We start from the raw sequence: 27,833 nt of genomic DNA, 5'->3' as shown, positions 1-27,833 counted from the left end.
TTTATTCAGATTGTCAAAGAAGCCGATCAGTAATTATTGAAATATCAACAAATAAAATCCCAATAGAGTATAATATGTAGCAAATAATGAACAGAAGTTTCCCTGGGAGCTGCCATCCTCCATTCTGTTTCCTCTTAAATACTTTTTCTTCCTTTCTTCATTATCTTAATTATAATTACCAATCCTACCTAATGAATATGCATCTTTCCAGAATATTCAATTTCCTGTTATAGTGAGTCTTGTTCCAGCACGTTCCATCAACTTCTATCATTTATTCCTTCAAATTCTTTGACAGTTTAATGCCTGTCATATAAAGCATAAGTCTTCATGGGTTGACCTATGTCCTTGTTATGCATAGTCATTATACTAACCCCCTCCACCCTCTTGCTGAGCATACAATTTCACCCACACCCACTTACTTTTCCTTCTAATTGTTTATCTGGATACTGCAGGTGTTCTTAGTCATAGGAGTCTCTGGCTTTTAGTTGCTGACCAGCAACTTATCACAAGTTAGCATAGGCCAACTGTCAAACCACAAATTTCTATAGCCTTAGAGAGGTAGTTACCAGAATAAATACAGTTTTATAGTTGTCTTGCAATTCCAGATCTGCTCAAGGAAAGCAAAATAACTATATTAAAATAAAAACTAGAAATATAGAGGGTTTGCACCTTGCTATGGCCTCTGTGATATACACTACTTTACCATATTTAACCAAAAAGGGTTGGTTGTATTGATCTCAAGAATGTCTGTACTCCTATACCAATTCGTCCCCACTGCATGAAAAGTCATTACTTTCAATACAAAGTCTTCCCTGTCAAACTTACCTCAGCTCCCACGATGTTCACAAAGTGCCTTGTAGTTGTGGCAGCCTATTTACAAAAGCATGGTCTTCTGACTTTTGATGACTGATTCTGGCAGCACCTACCCTAGATCTGATCATCTCATTAAGAAACAGTCTTAAAACTCAGGTTCTTCAAATTTTGATAAGTTAACTCTCCTGCTTACAAGGAATACTTCCTGTATAGACTCACTTTTAGTTTAATCACATGCCATACCTTTTCTTAACATAGTAACATACCCACCTGTTTACTAAGCCATGCGGCAATACCGACACAGCCCTTTCAAAGTGAATGGGGCTGTATTGGCATTAACGCACGACAGCCTCTAGTATGGCTTAGTAAACTGGGGGGGATAGTAAATGAGGTCAGATAAAGACCAGCATGGCCCTTCCAATCTAACCCTTCATAATGTGTTTTTTTTTCCCCTTTAAACTTTACTGTGAGTAAAAATGCTCCATATTTTTATTCCATCTTCATGGCATATAGGGAACTTCTGTGTTTATACCATTTCTTTATTCTGTCTCTGTTTTTGACTCCACCACTTCCTGTGGATGAGCATTCCAGGCATTCACTACCCTCTCCGTGAAAAACTATTCTTGATATTACTTTTATGTTTCTCTCCTTGCAGTTTCATTTCTTGTCCTCTAGTTCTGTAGCCTCTGTTTTTTTTTTTTTAAAGGTTCTTGTGTTCCTTAATACTTTTAGACATTTAAATGTTTGTATTATATAGTCCCTGTCCCTCCTCTCCTCCACAATATACATATTCAAGTCTCTTATACATCTTCTTTCACAGAATCTAAATCATTTGGGTTGTTTTCCTCTGAATGGCTTTCTTTTATGTCCTTGGCAAGGTACTCCAAAACTGAACACAGTACTCCAAATGCAACAACTTGTAGAGGGAAATTCTTTTCTCCTTTTTTTCCCCTGTGGTTTATATCCCTCTCTTTGCAGCCAAGCATCCTTCTGGCCTTAGTCACCACCTTGTCATATTTATTTATCACATTTCTATTTTACCTATATTCCTTGGTGGAATACAATCAGACATTCATAATTGATGAACACAGCCAATAAAAACAATTACATAAATACATAAAATAAAGTAGACTGCTCTATTAAGTTACACTTCTTCTTTCTTTTTAAGTAATGGCAAAAGCCTAGCTGAACAGGTGAGCCTTTAAATGTTTGAGACTCAATAATAGGAATCATTCTAAGCTCAGTTAACATAAGAGCAGCCATACTGGGTCAGACCAGTGGTCCATCTAGCCCAGTATCCTGTTTTCCAAACAGTGGCCAAGCTAAGTCACAAGTACCTGGCAGAAACCCAATTAGCAGCTACATTTCATGCTACCAATCCTGGGGCAAGCAGTTGTTTCCCCATGTCTGTCTCAATAGCAGACTATGGATTCTTTCCTCCAGGAATTTGTCCAAACCTTTTATGTTTCAACAGTTTTTATTGATGACAATAAACATTATAAACATGGTTCATAAATTCAAACAGCTCATTAACCTAAGAACAAGTCACTGTTGCATACATACATCATAACTGCTTCATCAATATTTTCCATCATCATTTTCTCCCCCCCCTCCCCCCCCCTCCCCCCCCCCCGGGGGTTGACATCTTTACAGTGATCATTTTTAACTTCATAGCACCTAATCTTTTTCAATATCTATTACAGGACTATACCCATTCACATCCTGAAATGCTAATCTCCCAAACACCCCACTGGTTAAGGCGTTCCAAGTCTATTTAGTACCGCACTTCGTGCTTTATGGGATATGTTTTGCAAGTACTTACTCCATATTTTGATAAACTCCTTTCTTTTCTTTGAGTTACCAAAGGCCGTCCTAGCCTCCCACAGCATCAATTCATGCATCCTATTTCTCCAGTACCAAAAGGAAGGTGGATCTTCCTGCATCCAGTGTTTAAGTATGCATTTTTTCCCCACTGCATATGCCTTACATAAAAATAGCCCTATATAGCTGTCTGTTATCCCATATGCATTCCTTTTGTTCAACAACACTCCTCTCCAGGAGGGGAGCAATCTTTGCCCTATGATCTGCTCGATATACTTCTGTATAGCTCTCCAGAATATTTTTATTCGAGCACATTTCCAGAATGCATGCAAAAAGGTATTATTTTCTCTATTACATTTGGAGCATTGAGCTTCGCCTATCCAACCCGCTCTTGCTGCTTGGTTTTGTGTTATGTATCCCCTGTGTATTACCCTATATTGACTCTCCTGTAACTCTGCCCCACCTACTTGATGTGGTATATCATTTATCAGTTTTGCAAAATTTATTCCTTTCAATTCGTATCCCAAATCCTTACTCCATGCCTCTTTAAGTATCTCATAGGTACGGGGGGGACTCAATGCTACTAAAGCTCTATGTAAACTCGATATTGATACCTGCCCGTGTGCATCTCCCTTTAAGAATTCCCGAAGTCTACAACCGAGCCTCGCGCCTATTGCCTCTTGGTCCATACTGCCCCAGTAATGATGTAGTTGTCTGTATGAGTAATGATCCTGGTTTGCTAAAGACATTCTTTGCTGCAGATCCTGAAAGCCATACAACCCTCCCTCCTCATTAACTAGATGTTCAAGTAAGGTAATCCCCGCCCTTGACCACCTATCGAATATACCTTTCTCCATACCGGGTGGAAAGTCCCCATTTCCTTTAATTGGTAGCTGATCGCTAACATTGGGGTTTTGCTTCCATATCTGCATGAGCAATCGCCATATGCTTCTCATTGGCCTTAACAATATACTTTTTCGGAGGTTTAATGGTAAGTTTTTTGTTTTGGCCTGCAATATAAAATTCAAGTGCCAAGGCTCAAATAGTGTTCTCTCCCAGCTAGTCGGGGTATACTGGTTGGTATTGAGCAGCCAATCCCTAAGATGTCTCAACAGGCATGCTTGATTGTATCGTTTTATACAGGGTAATCCCAGTCCCCCCTGTGTCCATCCATCATACAAATATTCAAAGCGAACTTTTGATTTCTTCCCCCCCCCAAAGGAACTTTCGGATTATTCTATTTAACTTTCTAATGTCCTTACCCAGGATATGCAATGGTAATACCTGCAATATGTAGAGCCACCTTGGGAATATAATCATTTTGAACATATTGATTCTTCCTATTAATGACAGAGGCAAATGATTCCAACTCTCCAAAGAGCTGCTGGTGTCTTGTAACAGTTTTTCTATGTTGATCTTATATAGATTAGTTATATCCATAGTTAAGCGCACTCCCAAATATCTGAACGATTCCGCTGCCCATTTTAATGGTAATTGTCTTTGCCAATCTCTAACTTGGGCTCCCTCCCTCTGCATAGCTTCAGACTTCTCTAGATTGAGCTTAAAGCCTGAGAAGTCGCCATACTCTGCCATACACTCGATGAGGGCTGGTAGTGATTCCTCTGGCTGAGTCACATGTGCTAATAAATCATCAGCAAATGCTGCTATTTTAAAAGTTTCCGTGCCCATCCTAACTCCCCTTACATCAGGTGTTTGTTGGATATTCCTAATCAATGGGTCTAAAGTTAATACAAATAGTAAAGGTGATAGTGGGCATCCCTGCCTTGTTCCCCTACAAATGGGAAAGGGAGGGGACAATATTCCATTCGCCCACACCTGGGCTTGTGGAAGATAGTATAATGCTCTAATTGCCTCCTGAAAGAACCCTGTTATTCCATACACATCCAATATTCCAAACATAAAGTCCCATACTACTCTGTCGAATGCCTTTTCAGCATCGAAGCTTGTCCAAACCTTTTTTAAACCCAGATACACTAACTACTGTTACTACATCCTCTGGCAAAGAATTCCAGAGCTTAGCTATTCGTTGAGTGAAAAAATATTTCCTCCTATTTGTTTTAAAAGTATTTCCATGTAACTTCCTTGAGTGTCCCCTTATTCTTTGTACTTTTGGAATGAGTAAAAAAAATCGATTTACTTCTACTTGTTCTACACCACTCAGGATTTGTAGACCTCAATCATATTTCCCCTCAGCTGTCTCTTCCAAGCTGAAGAGCCCTAACCTCTTTAGCCTTTCCTCATATGAAAGGAATTCCATCCCCTTTATCATTTTGGTCGCTCTTCTATGAACCTTTTCTAATTCCACTATATCTTTTTTTTTTTTAGTTACAGTGACCAAAACTGAACACTGTGGTTGCACCATGGACCAATACAGAGGCATTATAGTATTTTAGGTCTTATTCACCATCCCTTTCCTAATAATCCCTAGCATCCTGTTTGCTTTTTTGGCAGCCGCTGCACTCTGAGCAGAAGATTTCAGCATATTATCTACAACGACACCTAAATCTTTTTCTTGAATGCTGACACCCAAGGTGGACCCTAGCACCAGGTAACTGATTCGGATTATTCTTTCCAATGTGCACCACCTTGCATTTGTCCACATTAAATTTCATCTGCCATTTGGATGCCCAGTCTTCCAATTTCCTAAGATCTTCCTACAGTATTTCACAAGTCCGCATGCGTTTTAACAACCTTGAATAGTTTAGTATCGTCTGCAGATTTAATCACTCCGCTCATTGTTCCAATTTCCATATCATTTAGAAATATATTAAATCCCAGTACAGATCCCTGCGGCACTCAACTGTTCACCCTCCTCCATTGACAGAAATGACCATTTAACCCTACCCTCTGTTTTCTCTCCAATAATCAATTCCTAATCCACACCAGAACCTTGCCTCCTATCCCATGACTGTTTAATTTTCTCAGGAGTTTCTCATGAGGAACTTTATGAAAAGCTTTCTGAAAATCTAGATACATCAACAGATTCACCTTTATCCACATGTTTATTCACGCCTTCAAAGAAATAAAGCAAATTGATGAAGTAAGACTTCCCTTGGCTGAACCCATTCTGATTCTGTCCCATCAAACCATGTTTGTCTGTGTTCTGTAATTTTATTCTTTATAATAGTTTCCACTGTTTTGTCCGGCACCAACTTTGGTGTAACAGGATCCATTCTTGAGGGGCCAGCAATAGAAAAAGCTCCCTTCCTATTCTCAATGAGCAGGGCCTTATGCATTGATGGGATCTGTAAATACAGAGTACCTTCACACTGTAATGCTTTAACAGAGTAATATATATTGATTACCTGCAAAAGATAATAAGGTGCTGTATCCTTCATTGCCATCAAACACAGCATCTTAAATTTAAGATGAAAACAACAGTAATCAGTGAAAATCATCCAAAACTGGATATACAGCTTTATGCCCATTGCTATTATATCCTTACTGGATAAAATATCTGAGGCCATTGTGGCAGAGCTATTAACCCATCTGAAAATGTCAAGGTGGAGCGTATCTCTAAGATCTTAGGAGTCCTTCTGGATACTACACTATCACTTGAACCACAACTTAATCATATTGTTAGCTCTGTTGTTTAAAAATGTCAACTTCGTGCTCTCCATTCATTGTGCTTGTTTTATCTCACTGTCTCTGTAAAACTCCTTTCTAAATGTCAGAAGCTTCAAATCACTGCAGCCAGGATGATTTTTCATTTGTAGAAGTTTGACACAGCTACTCCCTCTCTGATCCATCTGCATTGGTTGCCCCTCTCTGATCCATCTGCATTGGTTGCCCATGTGCTTTTTTAAACTGGCATATATGATTTTTAAGATTTTTTGGGGCACCAGCCCTACGTACTTAATTGAATTGTTTTCATTTCATTTCCTAATATTAGATCGTCTAAAGCTGGAAATTCCTATCTAATTTACTTTCCTACAGTGTTGAGCGTTTGCTATAAGAAGATCTTGGATAGCTCAGTCTGTTATCAGGCTGTCCAGGCTTAGCATTCCCTACCAAAGGAGTCGAGAACCATGAATCCTTACTCCTTCTTTCAGAGGAGACATACTTGTTTAAAAAATATAAATACTGATTGGAAGTAATTGTTGAGGAATTCTGATTTTTCCTTGATCATTTTACCCGCAGTATTTTTGAGTCTTGGAATTCCACCTCTGGCTTTCCTCCTTTCACCAATATACCTGAAAAAAAGGTTGTAACGTTCTGTCTTTTCCCATTTTTTCTTTTGCCCTTGCTTTTGTTATCTTGTGCACAAAGAGAGCCATGTGCTCAGAACTTTACAGTGGTTCTGAGCTCTGGGGTAGTTGATTGCACCTGGATGGCATCACTCACTTTTAAGCCTGATTGATCCTGCTGGCTGTGGACAACATCTGTTATAAGAATGCAGCTTTAAAATGAAAGAAAGTCTACTGATTAGTTCTAATACACAAATTATTTCTTTTTAAACAGACCTTTGTAAAAACTGTTGGAAACACTGTGTCTGTACTGGAAGAACAAGTCAGTCAAGCAGAAACAGACCTTGGGGCTTTTCCCAGTCCCTTAAGAAAATTCATACACAGCATCAGTGTTCCTCCTTTCCTCAGTGTAAGTATTTCCAGATGTATGCTGTTGCTAGGATACAGATGTGTCCATTGTAATACTAAGTTTAAGTGAATGTTGTCATATTTCATGGTAAAATGATGTTCTTGTCTTTTCACTGTATGAAACAAAAATATTCTCCATACCTAACAAAAGTTAATTTTGAACGGCCACAAAATTTTAAATATGTGCTGAGTGTATAGAATATAATGAGATGTATGAATATTTCATGATGCTAGTTTCCTTTGGTACAGTTAACTGGTAACCACAGATATTGGTCAATGACAGGACAGCTTTATAAATACTTAATGATGCCATGATATGCTTTGGCCTTCCTGAGGTTAAACTAAACTGCTTTTTTTCCTCTTTCTCTATTGGAGATATCTATTTCTGTCCTTAACGTAGATGAATTGAAACACGAATACATTGGATGTCAGGGGCAAATGAACCTAGGAGCTGTATCTGTGGCTGAAATTTACAAAAAAAATTGGATGAACAACTTTAAAGTTATTGGAGTGTGACCACAGACAAACATGGGAATCTTATAAGTTGGTTTCCCTGTAGGAAGGTCTAAAAATCAGAAAACATATCTTGCATTCTTTTCTATCTGACTACTCTAATGTAGTGAACCTACAGAAGAAGTCTTAAAGGCAAAACTGATTTTAATTGTGTGTGTTTGATTTTCCTTTTAATTATGATTCCAGTAATTGAATTTCAAATGCTTTGAAAAGCTAGTGCAGATGTGTTTCTGATCATGATAGGCAAAATTTAATTTTAGTTGTATTTCTCTAATTACTGTTCCTAAGGGACAATTTTTCGAGTGGAGTACCAAGAAGAGAGCCTAAGGCTTGGTTCCCCAAACTATGGCCAATACTTTTTTCCCCCCTGGGACCAGGTCTGATTCACAAAGTAAGTGTTTTATCATGGAAGCAGAAGTGACAGGCAGGTTGACAAGGATTCCAGACCCCATCAGTGGAAGAGCAATTAACTAAACCAACTCTGCTATGAAGAGCCATGGGAAGGGAGGCCAGATCTACCAGCAGAAGAGGAAGATATGATATATAGGTAGGAGATAAAGAGGGGATGGCGTGAGAGTGATGGAAAGAGAAAGAGAAGGAGGTGAGGGGTGTGAGAAAGAAAAAGAATGGTGAGAGAGGGGGTGTGATAGTAAGGAGAAGGGTGTGTATGAGTTGCTCCCGACTACGCAGAATTCTGTGCAGTCTGCTTTTGAAGTGCAGAGCTGCACAGATATTTTTTTTCTGGCTGCCTCCCTGCATACTCCCTGCTCCAGTGTGGCAAGAGAAGGAGCTGCACAACTGCAGGTCAGGCAGCTTCCTCCTCTGCCACCTTGGACCTGACTATTCCTTTAAGCTGCGCCACTGTACTGAGGCCCTTGCAGCTCAAAGGAATGGTTGAGCCCGGCATGGCAGAGGAGCAGGATGCAGCCTGATGTGCGACTGTGCAGCTCCTCCTCTCGCTGTGCTGGAGGGGGGTGAGTGTGCAGGGAGGGAGAAAGGGAGTGGGGGAAAAACGTAGTGGGCAGAGAGGGCTGAAAAACAAATGTGGACGGAGGAGTCATCAAGATGGTGGCAACAGCATAGCTCTGAGCTCTACATGCTGACTACTGTAGTAAAAAAAAGGAAGATGAGGGTCTATCTCTGCAGAACCTCAACTGCAACCCACTTTACCTTTTACCGGTCCCATGAATGCTTTCATTCAGCATGAGGGACTGGCTCCTCTAGGAGTCGGAGAGTTGCCAGCTCTCTTCACACCACTGCCAGGAGGAGCAGTTTCAGATCTCAGCTCTGATCTATCCTTGTCTCCCAACATACGGGGCCCCCACCACCACCTCAGCAGTTCTTGGCTAGTCCATTGGATCCTGGCGAGGATTTCCAGTGCAAGTCATTGGAGTTGTGTTTGGTATGAAGGAAGGTTCCAGGGGCACAGGAGGAAGTGTATCAGCAACCTCTAGGTCAGCATGGCCATGTGTGTTGGCAGGAGAAAGTGTTGCTGCACCAGGACTGAAACGGTTCCTACTGGAAGAAGAGGCAAACTATTGCACTTGGTGATGAAGTCAGCAGTTGTGCTTGAAACCTTCAGTCTTTACCTTACAAGGTAGAGTCAATATGGACAGCAGTTTTGGATCTAGGTAAAGCACTTTGAGTGCAGTTTGCTACTATGAATGCTAACCCAAAGTAATTCAAATAATGTATCTCCTCTTCAAAATCAATTGGTAGAAGTGACTCAAACTTTAGAACAACATACTGATCAGATTAAAGGTTCTCAACTAGGTAATTCAACATTAATGAAGGAGAATATTGAGGTGAAAAATTGAGAACTTGAAGAATGTAGTGAGGTTTGCAAACCTCCATATAATTTCCTGAAGGTATCTTTTGATGTCAACTAGAGATATGTTTAAAAATTATTTAAAGGAGATACTTTAGGTGCCTGAAGAATCTACTTCATCAATATCCCGTATATATTATTTTCCGATTGCTAAGATAGATACATTAAAAGAACAGGAAGATTTGAATGCTGAGGTTGTTCTGTGTATGTATGTATATATATATATATATATATATATATATATATATACTCACACATACACAGAACAACCTCAGCATTCAAATCTTCCTGTTCTTTTAATGTATCTTTCTTAGCTATATATATATATATGCCAGTACTCAAATGCTAGGCCACCCTGTGGGGTGATCACTGAGTGACCCACCCCATAATAGCCATAGTCACAGAATCTATTACAAGACAGAATTGGTGTGTAAAGCCTGACCTCTATCATTAAAACTTGGGGTCCATAGGTCAATTTTAGCAGGCAATGAAAAAGGTGCCAGTACTCAGTACCCCCTCAAAAAAAGCCATATACATATATATATATATATCTCCTATATAATAAAACGCACCGCCAATATTCTGAAGCTGACTGCATGGCTGAGGCATTCCTGCTCTCTCTATCCATTCTCCTGAATTGACATCACATACTTCCGGGTTTGTCACAAGCAGAAGTGACCAACCACACGAGGTTTCTTGGCTTCAGAATGTTGGAGGTGCATTCTGTTAAATAGGATTGGTCAGTTCCTTGAAGCACAGCCAGAGCTCAGGGTCCTGCACAGTAATGCTCAGACACCAGAGAGAGAGGGGGGCCTGACACCACAGAGGGGGGGGGTATCTCTGTCACACACACACACTCTCTCTCTCACTCTCACGCACTCTATGTCTCACACTGTATCACATTCACTCTCTATGTGTCACACAGTCACTCACACACTCTCTTGGTCTCATACACTCAGTCTCACAGAGAGTCTGTGTCTCACACACACTCCCTCTCTCTCACTCTCACGCACTCTATGTCTCACACTGTATCACATTCACTCTCTGTGTCACACAGTCACTCACACACTCTCATTCTCACACGCACACACTCTCTCTCTCTCTCACAGACACACTCGCACCCAGACTCACTCACTCTCTCTCTCTCTCTCTCTCTCTCTCTCTCTCTCTCTCACACACACACACTCGCATATTCACTCTCTCTCTCACACACAGTCACTCTCACATACACTCTCTCAAACATACACACTCCAAGGAAAACCTTGCTAGCGCCCGTTTCATTTGTGTCAGAAACGGGCCTTTTTTACTAGTATATATATATATATATATATATATATATATAGTGCTTTTTTTTGTGCCGGTACAGCATACTGGCACCTTTTTTGTGAGGTCCAGCTCCCCGACTTTCCTTGAAATCTTTAATTTACCTGAAGTCGCGGCGAACTGGCAGTAAAAACAGCTGGCAGGCAGGCTTGCCTCCTCGACGCTTCCCTTCCCTCTCAGCACGTCCCACCTTCCTCTGATGTAACTTTTGCGAGGGTGGGACGCGCTGAGAGGGAAGGAAAGCAACGAGGAGGCAAGCCTGCCTGCCTGCCAGCTGTTTTTACTACCGGTTTGCTGCAACGTCGGGTAAATGAAAGATTTCAAGGAAAGTCAGGGAGCTGAGGGAGGGCGGGGGGCTGGGGTTTGAATGATTTGCTGGACATGGAGGGGACGGAGGGCAGGGAAGAGAGGAGAATTGCTGGACATTGAGGGCAGGGGAGAAAGGAGAATCACTGGACATGGATTTGAGGGGAAGGCAGGGAAGAGAGAATTGCTGGACATGGATAGGAGGGGAGGGCAGAGGAGATAGGAGACATGCTGGACATGGATGGAAGGGCAGGAGAGAGAGGAGAATCGCTGGACATGGATGGGAGGGGAGGGCAGGGGAGAGGAGAATCGCTGGACGTGGATGGCAGGGGAGGACAAGCGACCCTCAGGGGGAGGAATGCTGGCTTCAGCCTAACCCCTGGTAAGCCATTCCTCAGCTGAGAGGTACCCAGCTCTACCGCCGGCTGCCTTTCAGGTGCTGTGGAGGACTTGCAGCTCATCTGCATATCTTTACAGCCTTCACCGGGGTGACACCCAGGTCCACTCTGATCCACTCAGGGCCTCCGCTCTAGGTGCCCAGCGCTCCCACCAGGTGCTGTAGAGGACTTGCAGCCCTTCTGCATTTCCTCACAGCTGTATCCGGGGTGACTCCAGGTCCACCCCAATCTTCCCAGGGCCCTCGCTCCAAGTGCACAGAGTTTCCAGGTGCTTTTTGGCTAGGATCAGGCGACCCTCAGGGGGAGGAATGCTGGCTTTGGCTAAACCCCTGGTAAGCCTTTCCTCAGCTGAGAGGTGCCCAGCTCTACCACCGGCTGCCTTTCAGGTGCTGTGGAGGACTTGCAGCTCATCTGCATATCCTTACAGCCTTCTCCGGGGTGACACCCAGGTCCACTCCGATCCACTCAGGGCCTCCGCTGAAGGTGCGGAGCATTTTTCTCTTTACATCTAATCTTCTTCCCAGTTGCTAAAGTACCTCAGTCGTTTATGGCCCCTATTCACATTCTCTTCCTAGCCCTGTCCCTTCCTAATCTTTTCCCTCAACCCCTACTTCTCTCCGCTACAGGAACTCACTGCCCATCCATCGACTTCATCACCTCACCTTCTCTCCTACCCTCTTCCTCCCTCTTGGCTTTTAATCTCCGTCTCTTTCTTCCCTCCATTTTGCCTTCCCCATTTCACCAAAATACCTCTCGCCTTCGACGCCTTCGTGGCCACACCTCTCCTACTCTCCTCCTCTCTCTTTTACTCCTTCTCTTACTCTCAGCCGGTGACATCAATCCCAATCCTGGCCCTCCTCACCAACTATTATCCCAACTCTACAGATCTCACCGCCAGCTCTCTAACCTCATCTCTATTCCTGTACTCCCCTCCTCTTCTCTGCCCTTCTCTTGCGCCCTATGGAATGCCCGCGCTATCTGTAATAAACTCTCCTATATCCAGGACCTCTTTATCTCGCGTCACCTCCATCTGCTCGCCATAACAGAAACCTGGCTCTGCCCTGATGACTCTGCTTCAGTTGCAGCCCTCTGCCATGGCAGTTATCTTTATTCATATACTCCTCACCCTGCTGGTCGCGGGGGTGGTGTTGGACTACTTTTCTCTCCCTCCAGATTTCAACCCCTTCTTCCACCTCAATCTCCCTGTTTTTCCTCCTTTGAAGTCCACTCTATCCGCCTTTTCTCTCCTCTGCCTCTTCGAATAGTGGTCATTTATTGTCCCCCTGATAAGTCCCTTTCATCCTTTCTCAGTGACTTTGATGCCTGGCTTGCCTTCTTCCATGATCCTTCCTCCCCCTCTCTCATCCTTGGTGACTTTAATATTCCTGCTAATGATCCTTCCAACTCTTATATTTCCAAGTTACTCGCTTTAACATCCTCCTTTAATCTCAAACTATGCTCCACCTTCCCCACTCATCAAAATGGTCACTGTCTTGATCTCATCTTCTCCTCCAACTGTTCACCCTCTAGTTTCCTTGCCTCTGATCTTCCCCTCTCTGATCCCCATCTTATAACTTTCACACTTAAATCTCCTCCCTCCAAGTCCCATCCTATCTTATCTAATTCATCTAGGAATCTTCACGATATTGACCCTTCATCTCTATCCTCCCATGTTTCAAACCTCTTCTCTACTGTGGCACCATCCACGTCTGTCAACGAGGCTGTTTCTTCTTACAACAATACTCTATCCTCTGCCTTAGACACTCTTGCACCTTTGATGACCCACCCTATAAGGCGTACAAAACCCCAACCTTGGCTGACTTCTAATATCCGCTACCTATGTTCCTGTACCCGCTCCGCCGAACGCCTCTGGCGGAAATCTTGGGCCCTTGCTGATTTCTTACACTTTAAGTTCATGCTGACCTCCTTCCAATCTGCTCTTTTACGCACCAAACAGGATTATTATATCCAACTGACCAACTCTCTTGGCTCTAATCCTCAACTTCTCTTCACCACATTGAACTCAAGGTGCCCCCTCCCACAACTCCCCCTTCATTATCTCCTCAGATCCTTGCTGAATTCTTTCACGACAAGGTTCAACCTTGAATTCTCTACCTCGCCACCTCTCCCTCCACTAGTCCGTTCCCCTCTCTCTCTTTCCCCTCATTCCTTTTCCTCCTTTCCTGAAGTTACTATAGAGGAAACTACACTTCTCCTTTCTTCCTCAAAATGAACCACCTGTTCCTCTGATCCCATTCCCACCCACCTTCTTAATGCCATCTCACCTGCTCTTATTCCTTTTATCTGTCACATTCTCAACCTCTCACTTTCCACTGCAACTGTCCCTACTGCCTTTAAACATGCTGTGGTCACACCTCTCCTTAAGAAGCCTTCACTCGACCCTACTTGTCCCTCTAATTACCGACCCATCTCCCTCCTCCCTTTTCTCTCCAAATTACTTGAGCGTGCTGTTCACCACCGCTGCCTTGAGTTTCTCTCCTCACATGCTATTCTTGACCCACTACAATCTGGTTTTTGCCCTCTCCACTCAACCGAAACTGTGCTTACTAAAGTCTTCAATGACCTATTACTGGCTAAATCCAGAGGTCTCTATTCCAGACTGGGAGACTGGGTGGCTAAATGGCAGATGGCATTTAATGTGAGCAAGTGCAAGGTGATGCATGTGGGAAAAAAGAACCCGAATTATAGCTAAGTCATGCAAGGTTCCACATTAGGAGTTATGGACCAAGAAAGGGATCTGGGTGTCGTCGTCGATAATACACTGAAACCTTCTCCTCAGTGTGCTGCTGCGGCTAGGAAAGCGAATAGAATGTTGGGTATTATTAGGAAAGGTATGGAAAACAGGTGTGAGGATATTATAATGCCGTTGTATCGCTCCATGGTGCGACAGCACCTTGAGTATTGTGTTCAATTCTGGTCGCCGCATCTCAAGAAAGATATAGTAGAATTGGAAAAGGTGCAGAGAAGGGCGAGTAAAATGATAGCGGGGATGGGACGACTTCCCTATGAAGAAAGATTAAGGAGGCTAGGGCTATTCAGCTTGGAGAAGAGACGGCTGAGGGGAGACATGATAGAGGTATATAAAATAATGAGTGGAGTGGAACAGGTGGATGTGAAGTGTCTGTTCATGCTTTCCAAAAATACTAGGACTAGGGGGCATGCGATGAAACTACAGTGTAGTAAATTTAAAACAAATCGGAGAAAAGTTTTCTTCACCCAACGTGTAATTAAACTCTGGAATTCGTTGCCAGAGAAAGTGGTGAAGGCGGTTAGCTTAGCAGAGTTTTAAAAGGGGTTGGATGGTTTCCTAAAGGACAAGTCCATAAACCGCCACTAAATGGACTTGGGAAAAATCCACAATTCCAGGAATAACATGTATAGAATGTTTGTACGTTTGGGAAGCTTGCCAGGTGCCCTTGGCCTGGATTGGCCGCTGTCGTGGACAGGATGCTGGGCTCGATGGACCCTTGGTCTTTTCCCAGTATGGCATTACTTATGTACTTGTCCTCATTCTTCTTGATCTTTCCGCTGCTTTTGACACTGTCAATCACAGCATACTCCTCGATACCCTGTCCTCACTTGGATTCCAGGGCTCTGTCCTTTCCTGGTTCTCTTCCTACCTCTCCCTCCGCACCTTCAGTGTTCACTCTGGTGGATCCTCTTCTACTTCTATCCCTCTGCCTCCTCTTTTCTATCTACACTTCTTCCCTTGGTTCATTAATCTCATCCCATGGCTTTTCCTACCATCTCTATGCTGATGACTCCCAAATCTACCTTTCTACCCCTGATATCTCACCTTGCATCCAAACCAAAGTTTCAGCGTGCTTGTCTGACATTGCTGTCTGGATGTCTCAACGCCACCTGAAATTAAACATGACCAAAACCGAGCTTCTCATTTTCCCCCTAAACCCACCTCCCCACTCCCCCCCGTTTTCTATTTCTGTTGATGGCTCTCTCATTCTCCCTGTCTCCTCAGCTCGAAACCTTGGGGTCATCTTTGACTCTTCTCTCTCCTTCTCTGCTCATATCCAGCAGATTGCCAAGACCTGTCGTTTCTTTCTTTACAACATCCGTAAAAGCCGCCCCTTTCTTTCTGAGCACTCTACCAAAACCCTCATCCACACCCTTGTCACCTCTCGTTTAGACTACTGCAATCTGCTTCCTGCTGGCCTCCCACTTAGTCACCTCTCCCCTCTCCAATCGGTTCAAAACTCTGCTGCCCATCTCGTCTTCCGCCAGGGTCGCTTTACTCATACTACCCCTCTCCTCAAGTCGCTTCACAGGCTCCCTATCCGTTTTCGCATCCTGTTCAAACTTCTTCTACTAACCTATAAATGTACTCACTCTGCTGCTCCCCAGTATCTCTCCACACTCATCCTTCCCTACACCCCTTCCTGTGCACTCCGCTCCATGGATAAATCCTTCTTATTTTTTTTTTTTGTTACATTTGTACCCCGCACTTTCCCACTCATGGCAGGCTCTATGCGGCGGGCAATGGAGGGTTAAGTGACTTGCCCAGAGTCACAAGGAGCTGGCTGTGCCGGGAATCGAACTCAGTTCCCCAGGACCAAAGTCCACCACCCTAACCACTAGGCCACTCCAATCTGTTCCCTTCTCCACGCTTTGTGGATTCTCTATTGACTGTATCCCTTCTCCACTACTGCCAACTCCAGACTTCGCGCCTTCTGTCTCGCTGCACCCTACGCCTGGAATAAACTTCCTGAGCCCCTACGTCTTGCCCCATCCTTGGCCACTTTTAAATCTAGACTGAAAGCCCACCTCTTTAACATTGCTTTTGACTCGTAACCACTCGCCTCCACCTACCCTCCTCTCCTCCTTCCTGTACACATTAATTGATTTGATTTGCTTACTTTATTTTTTGTCTATTAGATTGTAAGTTCTTTGAGCAGGGACTGTCTTTCTTCTATGATTGTGCAGCGCTGTGTACTCCTTGTAGTGCTATAGAAATGCTAAATAATAGTAGTAGTAGTAGGACAGGAGGCAGAGGAGAATCGCTGGACATGGATGAGAGGGGAGGTCAGGGGAGAGAGATTCGCTGGACAGGGGGCAGAGGAGACATGCTGGACATGGAGGGGAGAGGAGGGAAGAGAGAATTTCTGGACATGAATGGGAGGGGAGAGAGGAGGATCACTGGACATGGATGGCAGAGGAGGACAGGGGACAGAGGAGAATCATTGGACATGGATGAGAGGGGAGGGCAGGAGAGAGAGATTCGCTGGACAGGGGGCAGAAGAGACATGCTGGACATGGAGGGGAGGGAAGAGAGAATTTCTGGACACGAATGGGAAGGGAGGGCAGGGAAGAGAGGAGGATCACTAGACATGGATGGCAGAGGAGGACAGGGGACAGAGGAGAATCACTGGACATGGATGAGAGGGGAGGGCAGGAGAGAGGAGACATGCTGGACATGGATGGGAGGGGAGGGCAGAGAAGAGAGGAGACATGCTGGACATAGATGGGAGGGGAGGGCAGAGGAGAGAGGAGACATGCTGGACATGGAGGGCAGGGGCAGAGGAGAATTGCATGTGGATGAGAGGGGAGGGCAGGAGAGAGAGGAGACATACTGGACATGGATGGGAGGGGAGGGCAGCAAAGAAAGATTCACTGGACATGGATTGAAGGGGAGGGCAGGGGAGAGAGGAGAATCATTGGACATGGATGAGAGGGGAGGGAAGGGAAGGGGAGAGAGGAGAATCGCTGGACATGGATGGCAGGGGAGGAGAGAGGAGAATCGTTGGACATGGTAGGGGAGGGAAGAGGAGAGAGGAGAAATGCTGGAAATGGATGGAGGAGAGGGGAGAGAGAATTATTGCTTTATATGGATACAGGGGAGGGAAGAGAGAGAAGAAATGCTGGACATGGATGGAGGAGAGGAGAGAGGAGAAGTGCTGGACATGGATGTAGGGGAGGAAAGAAAAAAGAAGAAGATGCACATGGATGGAGATGAAGGAAAGGGAAGAGAGGAGAAAAATGCACATGGATGGAGAAAATAGGCAAAAGCTGGATCCATGTTATACCTCCTCCAGTCAATTTCACGGAGGAGGACCCAGCTTTTACTTATGGATGTAGGGCAAGAAATGAAGAAGAAAAGAGGAAAGTAAAGAAATATATGGAGAGGAAGCCCTGGAAACAGAGTTAAGAGAACTGATAGAGAGCAGCAGAATCAGAGACTGGGACCAATATGAATAGAAAAACAAAGTCACCAGACAACAAAGGTAGAAAAAATCATTTTATTTTCATTTTAGTGTTTGGAATATGTCCAATTTGAGAATTTACATCTGCTGTCTTGTTTTGCACTGGGTATACTGGAGCTGTAACAGCTTACAGAAATTATTTATAATGGAAAAAAAAAGTTATTTTTTTTTCTCCTATACTAGTATAATATTTTCAATGATGTCTGTTTATATGTGCCATGGCTGGTATAAGGGGGTTGGCTAATTTGGGTGTGGCTATAATAGGGGTGGAGCCATATGTGGTGCCCCCGCCCATAATGAGTACCGGCACCTTTTTTTCTACAAAAAATGCAGTTATATATGTGTATATATATGTATGTACATATATACACACATACTTTTTTCTAGGCTGTCAGGTCAGAATGTTTGAAAGTCAGTTACAGGGGTCTTTTTTGAATCATTCACTTATGCCCAAGCTGGGCTAACTTTGGAGGGCCATGTCACGGCTCACAATGTTAGAGCCATGGTTGCCTCAGTGGCTCATTTAGTCAGCCTCCATTGAAGAGATTTGCAAGGCTGCAACGTGGTCATCTGTCCACACATTCACATCTCATTACTGCCTTCAGCAGGATACCCGACGCAACAGTCGGTTTGGGCAGTCGGTGCTGCAGAATCTGTTTGGGGTTTAGAATCTAACTCCACCCTCCTAGGCCCATTTTTGTTCTGTTCCAGGCTGCACTCTCACTTAGTTGTGTTTCTTTCAGGTCAATCTATGTTATGTCCTCGCCGTTGCGAAGCCCAATTGACCAATGTTTATTATTTTGAGTGAGCCTGGGGGCTAGGGATACCCCATACGTAAGAATATTGAGCCTGCTTGTCCTCGGAGAAAATGAAGATACATACCTGTAGTAGGTATTCTCCGAGGACAGCAGGCTCAATATTCTTACAACCCTCCCTCCTCCCCGTTGGAGTTGTTACAGTTATCTCCTTTGCTTTTCACTAACTAATTAGGGCACGCTCGCATCGCGGGCGGGAAGCCATTTGCACATGCGCGGTGTGTTCGGTCTGCGCGACGGCGCGTTCTGGAGAGTTCTAAGTTCCGGACCCCTGGGGCGTCACGGGTACCAGCTTGGGCATAAGTGAAGGAAATGCAATCTGCTAGCCAATTGGAGATGGTGCATTTTCCGATGGCAACTCCCATCCTATTGGGATTAAAAGAAACAAACAGCTGGGCGGACTGTCGATAGGGCTTTGTCCGCTCCACGTAAAAGGCCAGTGCTCTCTTACAGTCCAAGGTGTGCAACTTGTCCTCACCAGGGCAGGTATGTGGACGGGGAACAAATGTTGGCAAGACAATTGACTGGTTCAAATGGAACTCAGACACCACATTCGGCAAGAACAGGGTGAGTGCAGAGGACTACTCTGTTATGATGAAATTTGATATAAGGTGCATGCACTACCAGGGCTTGGAGCTCACTGACTCTACGAGCTGAAGTAACAGCCACCAAGAAAATGACCTTCCTGGTCAAGTACTTCAGATGGCAGGAATTCAGTGACTCAAAAGGAACTTTCATCAGCTGGGTGAGAACAACGTTGAGATCCCATGACACTGATGGAGGTTTGACTGGGGGCTTTGACAAAAGCAAACCTCTCATGAAACGAGCAACTAAAGGCTGTCCAGAGATAGGCTGACCTTCTACACGTTGATGGTAAGCACTGATTGCACTAAGGTGAACCATTACGGAGTTGGTCTTGAGACCAGACTGTGATAAGCGTAGAAGGTATTCAAGCAGGGTCCTTGTAGGACAAGAAAAAGGATCTAGGGCCTTGCTGTCACACCAGACGGCAATCCTCCTCCATTTGAAAGAGTAACACTTTTTCGTGGAATCTTTCCTGGAAGCAAGCAAGACTCGTGAGACACTGCCACACTTGGAGCATCCCTCCCTGCAACCTCCCCCCCCCCCCCCCCCCCCCCCCCTCCAAATGCCTTTTCCAGTAGCCATTTTAAAATCAGAGCTGGCAAGGGCAGGAGTGACTGGGGATTGTTCCTGTTTTGGCTGCACTTCTACACCCCCAGGGACTGTTGTTTTATTTGCTATCTTTTCTTTAAGGTAGGCCCAGGTGGAGGAGGTTTGATGTGTGGATGGAGAAGATTGGCGGGGGAGGGGGGCAGGAGAGGGGATCTAATGCTGTTCAGGAGGGAGAGAGAGAGAGATGGGGTGGAACCTGGATTACTGACCATCGGATATTTGGGACTCTGCTGTAATCAAAGCATAATACATAGTTGCACGGTTTGAGAAAAGTCCTGAGATGTGGGGGTTTTGTGGTTTTTTGGACAAGCAGGGCATTAATTCTCACAAATGGGTAATACGGTGCAACGTTGCCTGGTCTGGGCTTTATAACAAGCCATAAGAGCTTTTGTGGAGCGTGAGACAGCTCCAACGCACATGCGCGGGTGCCTTTCTGCCCGCCACTCATGCACGGCTACCTCGGTTCTTTTTTTACTGCGGTAAGGAGGAGACTGTTTCTTACTTCTCTTCACGCCCGTCTGAAGAGCTTTGATTTTTTTGATGCCTTTTGGTGGGGGGGGGTTTTTCAGCGGTTTTTTCGCTGTGCCTTTTTGGGCATTTGTTTTCTCTTCTCTTCCCGTACCTTTTTAGTTTATTTTGTCCAATTTTTAAGTTTCCTTTCTTATCCGTCTGCTAGGCCATGTTTAGGCCTGGCCTCTGATCGGGTCTTTTCCGTCTTTTTTCCTTGTGCCTTGCCCCTTTATTCATGCATATCATGTCTTTTGATTTAGCATCACAAGTTTTTCCATCCATGTCCTCTAAAGCTCCCAGTGGCTTTAAGCACCCGGTGCAATCAGACAATCTCTGGCACAGACACCCATTCTTGATGTCTGCAGTGTCTAGGGACTGTCTATAGCCCTCCTAATTGTGTTTTTTGTCTTAGTATGAAGAAACGGCCACAACTGTTCAGAGAGGCTAAACGAGAAAAGATTTTTGGAACTAAGTCGGGTCCTCGACATCGGCATTGGGGTCGAAGACGGCATCAGGAGCATCAGTCCCTATGGCTGCCTTGAGACCCAGATACACTGGGAGCAGTAGTGCGCCGACTGCTGGACGGGGCCCCTGGGACCGGCCAGTGTCAGACCTGATCCTGAGGCGATGTGAGAATTCGACGTCGACCTCGTCGGCACCAAGGAGTCTCAAAACCGAGGTTCGGGTGAAGACCAAGAAGCATCAGCATCGGTCATCCTATTACCATGGTGCCGGGAGCTCCAGGGCATCGAAGGACTCGGAACCTGACAAGCATCGGTGTCGGGAGGATCACTCCCCCTCTATCCAGGAGATGCTGGTGTGCCTGTCTCCAGGCAGCCACGACCCGACTCCCGTCTGAGCCCCATCTGTTCTGCAGCCTGTCTCAAAGTCGACCCCCCTCCAGTCTTTCCCAGTGTTGGCTCTTGATGAGTGTATCCAAGCCTTGCTTCCTGAGCTTCTGGATGGCATCTTGCAGCACTGTGCATCAGTGTCAGGGGTGCTTGCGCCTACTGTCCAGCCTGCTGCAGCCACGCCTGGCCCTAAGCCTGTGGTATGACTGCTGGCACCGCCTGCAGCCCTGGTGTCAACTGCCACCCAAGCCGGTACCCCCTCGATGTCGGTGGAGAAATCTTTGCTGGAGTCGAGGCGGGAGCTGACTCAACAACACTCCTCTAGGGGGACATAGCTCCTCAAAGTCAAGGCAGGCTCAGTCTCAGCCCTCCCATGAGGAGTTTCTGATGGACACCGATGAGGAACGCTCATGGGAGTCAGACGAGGATCCACTTTACTTCTCCTCAGACGAGTCTTATGGTATGCCCTCTGAACCCTCCCCTCCACTTGAAAGGAGAAGGAGCCTTTCGTTCCCTTCTTTTGTAAACGAAACAGCTGAGGCTATTCCATTTCATTTGGAAGTGGAGGATGAGCCCAGAGCTAAGATGCTCGAGGTCCTGGACTATACATCTTCTCATAGGGGAGGCTATGATCAGCCCTCTCCACGAGGTACTCAAGGAAGTCCTTGATTGGAACTGGGAGTTCCCTCTATCATGCCCAAGAAGATTGACATCCAGTACTGGATCCACAGTACACTTGGTTTTGATAGGCCTCAGTTACTTCACAACTCCATGGTGGTGGAGTCAACTCTCAAAAGAGCCAGAAGTTCTAGAAATTATGGCTCGGCACCCTCAGGCAGAGAAGCTAGGACCTAGGACTCATTTGGGAGGAAGATGTTCCAGGCCTCAATGCTTGTATCCTGTATACAATCGTACCAGCTTTTTATGAGCATCTATTTGTGGGACTCGGTGTGCAAGACGATGGACTTGGCAGACTATCTCCCACCAGAGCATGCCGAGTCAGTGTGCCAGTTGGCCAAGCAGCAGAAGGCATATCAAAAATCCTTGGTCAGGGGCACCAGTGACACTTCCAACGTGGCTTCCAGGTGCTGATTTATGCTTAAGACATGGGTTTTTTTAAAATAGTTTTAACAGTTTTAAGGTGCGTTGCCTAGAACATGTAGTTTCAGAAAAATATGATAGGTTGTGTTTTTTTTGGGTGTAAACAGATTTTTTTTTAATGTATACACTATTCAGCTACAGTGGGGGAAATAAGTATTTGATCCCTTGCTGATTTTGTAAGTTTGCCCACTGACAAAGACATGAGCAGCCCATAATTGAAGGGTAGGTTATTGGTAACAGTGAGAGATAGCACATCACAAATTAAATCCGGAAAATCACATTGTGGAAAGTATATGAATTTATTTGCATTCTGCAGAGGGAAATAAGTATTTGATCCCCCACCAACCAGTAAGAGATCTGGCCCCTACAGACCAGGTAGATGCTCCAAATCAACTCGTTACCTGCATGACAGACAGCTGTCGGCAATGGTCACCTGTATGAAAGACACCTGTCCACAGACTCAGTGAATCAGTCAGACTCTAACCTCTACAAAATGGCCAAGAGCAAGGAGCTGTCTAAGGATGTCAGGGACAAGATCATACACCTGCACAAGGCTGGAATGGGCTACAAAACCATCAGTAAGACGCTGGGCGAGAAGGAGACAACTGTTGGTGCCATAGTAAGAAAATGGAAGAAGTACAAAATGACTGTCAATCGACAAAGATCTGGGGCTCCACGCAAAATCTCACCTCGTGGGGTATCCTTGATCATGAGGAAGGTTAGAAATCAGCCTACAACTACAAGGGGGGAACTTGTCAATGATCTCAAGGCAGCTGGGACCACTGTCACCACGAAAACCATTGGTAACACATTACGACATAACGGATTGCAATCCTGCAGTGCCCGCAAGGTCCCCCTGCTCCGGAAGGCACATGTGACGGCCCGTCTGAAGTTTGCCAGTGAACACCTGGATGATGCCGAGAGTGATTGGGAGAAGGTGCTGTGGTCAGATGAGACAAAAATTGAGCTCTTTGGCATGAACTCAACTCGCCGTGTTTGGAGGAAGAGAAATGCTGCCTATGACCCAAAGAACACCGTCCCCACTGTCAAGCATGGAGGTGGAAATGTTATGTTTTGGGGGTGTTTCTCTGCTAAGGGCACAGGACTACTTCACCGCATCAGTGGGAGAATGGATGGGGCCATGTACCGTACAATTCTGAGTGACAACCTCTTTCCCTCCGCCAGGGCCTTAAAAATGGGTCGTGGCTGGGTCTTCCAGCACGACAATGACCCAAAACATACAGCCAAGGCAACAAAGGAGTGGCTCAGGAAGAAGCACATTAGGGTCATAGAGTGGCCTAGCCAGTCACCAGACCTTAATCCCATTGAAAACTTATGGAGGGAGCTGAAGCTGCGAGTTGCCAAGCGACAGCCCAGAACTCTTAATGATTTAGAGATGATCTGCAAAGAGGAGTGGACCAAAATTCCTCCTGACATGTGTGCAAACCTCATCATCAACTACAGAAGACGTCTGACCGCTGTGCTTGCCAACAAGGGTTTTGCCACCAAGTATTAGGTCTTGTTTGCCAGAGGGATTAAATACTTATTTCCCTCTGCAGAATGCAAATAAATTCATATACTTTCCACAATGTGATTTTCCGGATTTAATTTGTGATGTGCTATCTCTCACTGTTACCAATAACCTACCCTTCAATTATGGGCTGCTCATGTCTTTGTCAGTGGGCAAACTTACAAAATCAGCAAGGGATCAAATACTTATTTCCCCCACTGTAGTTGACTTGTCCATAGAGTGGTGCTATAGAGCTTTCAGTCTGTGTATGAACACTGCTTGATTATTTAAAGAGACATCACCTCTAAAATACTTTCCTGCTGTTTTTTCATTGATGACTGGTGAAGGTGTTCTGAGTTTATTAACTGGAGAGTTTGACTGATAGATGATCCTAGATGAGTCCTTTCAGTTAATCATTTTTACTCCAGTGGCCATTAAAGATGTTTTTTCTACTTTTTTTTTTTCATTGTGGTTGGTTTTAATTTTGTGATATATATATATATAGCAGTATTATAGAGAGAGCCCTTAAATAATACTGCAAAATATATATAATATATCACAAAATTAAAAACCAACCACAATGAAAAAAACCAGTAGGAAAAAGCATCTTTAATGGCCACCGGAGTAAAAATGATTAACTAAAAGGACTTATCTAGGATCATCTATTAGTCAAACCCTCTAGTTAATAAACTCAGAACACCTTCACAAGTCATCAATGAGAAAACAGAAGGAAAGCACTTTAGAGGTGATGTCTCTTTAAATAATCAGGCATAGAAAGTCGGGTGGTACCTTCCAAAAGGTAAATTACACTTTCACTTTTTCTGTTGTGTTCCTTTGATTTTAAATTTCTTTTGAATTTCTTTTAGTTTAATTACTGTTTTTCTTGTTGTTTTATCTATAGGTGGATATATTACTATCTGACCCAGTTAATGTAACATTTGCGCCGCCTGCAGGCGCTGTGAATGCCAAAACATGTTGAGCTGTCTTTACAACTATTGTTGAAGTTTGGATATATGTACTTTGAATCACCTTTCATTTTGCTTACCTTTTATTACAACTTCAATTGAGCCTTTTTTGAGCTACAAGACTGTTCTTTTTATTTCCCTGTATTGATTTTGCAGTTTGAGATTGCTTCTATTTTGATATGAAAATGCAAAACGTGTTTAAGTTTACAAGTACTGCCAGCAAAATTTCTTTGTAGTTTAAAGAAATTTATCCTGCTTCTGTGTTTTGTTTTATTTTTTTGTTGTTGCAAGGACTTGGGGGCCAATGCTCAAAAGTCGTCGGTAATAGCTGCATGCATTTATAGCCACAGAAGCAATCAATGCTCAAAGGATATTGCATGCAATGAGATGCGCAGAAAGACTGCATGCTGTTTGATAGGGAAAGCGCCTGGCACATGCACATAACAATCTCACGGTAAGCTTTGATATTCTGCACATGCCCAGGTTGGAAAAATGGCAACAACTGCCCTTTTGTGAGAGAAATAAATCCTGATTGTCTTTGCGGTAGTCTGGGAATGTTATGAGAGAACCCGCCATAAAGCGAATTATTACTGTGTGTGTGTGTCATAGACATATGCGCAGGTTGGTAGACTATTCTTATTGGTTACCTTTATTTTGTGTGTGGAAACCAGAACATTTTTCTTTTGTATTTTTTCAGATTGCACTGCTGTTCTGCACACCCACACTCATGTGATACAAGCCACACACAAAAAGTGTTACAGACCAGTCCACGGAGAAGCTTCCCTTTTACATGCAATGCCAGCTTGGAACTGCCAGAAAATTTTAAATTTTACAGATAGATGCTCCCTTCTGTGCATCACACTGAATGCTCATTTTAATACTAATGAGCTCCTTTTAATGCATCTGCATCTAGTTTTTGGCCACTGCTTTTGCAAACAGTAAATGCAGCACCAAAATCCTTTGAGCATTAGGCGCACGATAACATACACTCAAAACCAGCTAATAACAGTAAAATGGAATGTTATGAGCCTGTTAAATTTTGAGCATCTGCCCCTTAAACAACATTTTTAAGGTATTCAGCCCTTTACAATTATTTTTTTTTTATTCTTGTCTTATAGAAGTTTTCTTCCACGAGACAGCAGCAAACCCAGTATGTGCCTCCAGTCATTTTTAAGACAAAGGACTACTTTCCAGGTCATAATGAGGAGCTTCATTCATGAACTTGCTTCTAAGATGACATTGGTCATTTAAAAAAAACAATGTAGTAGGAACTGAAATATTCTTTGTGCTGCAGATTCTACATTAGCAGCATGGGCTTGTGCTGAGTTCCATGCACAGCACTAGTGTAAACTAAGACCCGAGTCTGTGATTAATAAGGAGCCCATTTCATTGTGTGTCTTCCAGGAGACTGGACATTGACAGTTACATAAAACCTCAGAAAAATAATGTAAAGCCTGAAGAATTCTCATTTTCTAAGCACATTACTGTTTAATAGGGTTTTTGTATATATTTTAATGTTTTCTTGAAAATATTTGTCAAGACTTTTCAGTATAGTAGGATTTCTTTTTGTTTAATGAGTATAGATTTGGTAATTGAGGAGCTGAAATTAGAAATGTGATGTACATATTAAATTCCTCAAGAAATAGTCTTGGGTAATGAATGGTACCATGCAGTATTGTATGTGGAACAAGAGTTAATACACAGCTATTCTTCTGAACTCCAACAAACTATGCAAACTTAAAACAGAATATTCTGTGGTGTGATAACTGTGCTGAATATGTTAAAGGACATGCACTTTAACATTCTATTTTGAAATGCTCTGGCTAAAATCTTTATTTTTTTCTTTATTGTAATATAAAGAGTCAACATAGTATGCACTGTAACCAAAGGTATTATTTTCTATACTGAATTATTAAAATACAAGTGATTAACCTTATATGAATGTTTATAAGTGCCAAAAGTGATCTGCCTATAAAACACGCATCATAAGTGTCTTAAAGTGAAGCCCTGGAGACAAGCTGCCAATCTAAATGGGTAATGTAAAATGTGGTGGTGTTTTTTTTTTTTTTTTTTTCATTTATTTGTATCTAGTATTTATAAACCTATTTTTCCCAAGATATGTAACAGAAAAAAAGCGAATCACCTTATAATGAAACAAGGAAATGTAAACATCAGAAACTGACATCCCTCTTCCATTATCCAGTCCACAAAATAAAGAGGAAGCAGGAAAAATTTCAAAACACACAAAAGGTAGCTAAGCAGTGCTGCTAAACTATGGAGTAGATGTTTTGGCAGGTTCAGAGGCCATAGGGGTATCTTCTGTAGCACTGGATTTCAAGAATGCAGTCAAAGATGCTGGTTCATAAATATCAATCTGTGAAATACATTTTTTAAGCACTCACAGAGGAAGTTTTGATCAAAAAAGGCCATCCAAAGAGAGAAGGTGTCAAGATGGCAGTGTGTAGCCTGTCTGCATCTGCTTGCTTTTGAACTTTTAGTTTTTCTTACCTTTGCTATATCACCTAAATGCAGGGGTAAGGTTTGGGTCTTCAACTCTAGTTGCCCCTATTTCCCAATGGCAGCAGATTGATCGATTTCGTATCGAGCATCCCAAAGGAAAATCCAGGGGTGTTGGTTCCCTTGTCTTTGTGTGATCAAGGAGAGTCTTCACAGTTGAGCCTGGAGACATCATTATTGCTGCCAGTCCTCCACCCACCACCATGCCTGGCATTGCTTTCACTTTCACAGCCAGGAGCGATGGCTGTGGAAGTTGCTCATTTGCCAGCCCCTGGAGCGGGAACTGCAAGTGAGGAACCTAATGAAGCTGGAAGTTTGATGGTAATTTCTTCGCCACAGTTCAACTGTATAATGAATTTCATTGTTGATAATTTGTTCTTAATTGTGTAAAATTTCATTTTCAATCTTTACATGTAAGTCACATTGAACCTGAACTTGCTCGGGACAATGCGGGATAAAATTGTCTTAATAAATTAATTCATTCATTTCAACTGCGTCCCAAGCCCTGAGGATTGT

The 27,833-nt window shown here is 43.8% G+C and overlaps 1 protein-coding gene across 1 annotated transcript in view; it reads left to right on the top strand.

Moving 5' to 3' along the window:
• LOC115460313 (biogenesis of lysosome-related organelles complex 1 subunit 4-like) overlaps positions 1-26,736 on the top strand; it is a 61,881-nt gene extending 35,145 nt beyond the window's left edge. Inside the window, exons 4-5 of the mRNA XM_030190103.1 lie at positions 7,117-7,251; positions 25,919-26,736. Of these exons, the coding sequence (XP_030045963.1) occupies positions 7,117-7,251; positions 25,919-26,020 (237 nt within the window). The 3' untranslated portion in view covers positions 26,021-26,736. The remainder of the gene's footprint in view (positions 1-7,116; positions 7,252-25,918) is intronic.
• The last annotated feature ends 1,097 nt before the right edge of the window (positions 26,737-27,833 follow it).

This window comes from Microcaecilia unicolor, chromosome 1 (genome assembly GCF_901765095.1).
Source record: "Microcaecilia unicolor chromosome 1, aMicUni1.1, whole genome shotgun sequence".
In the NCBI taxonomy this organism is placed as follows: Eukaryota; Metazoa; Chordata; class Amphibia; order Gymnophiona; family Siphonopidae; genus Microcaecilia; species Microcaecilia unicolor.
Note: the sequence above shows the minus strand (reverse complement) of the source record. Positions and strands in the feature narration are given on the sequence as shown.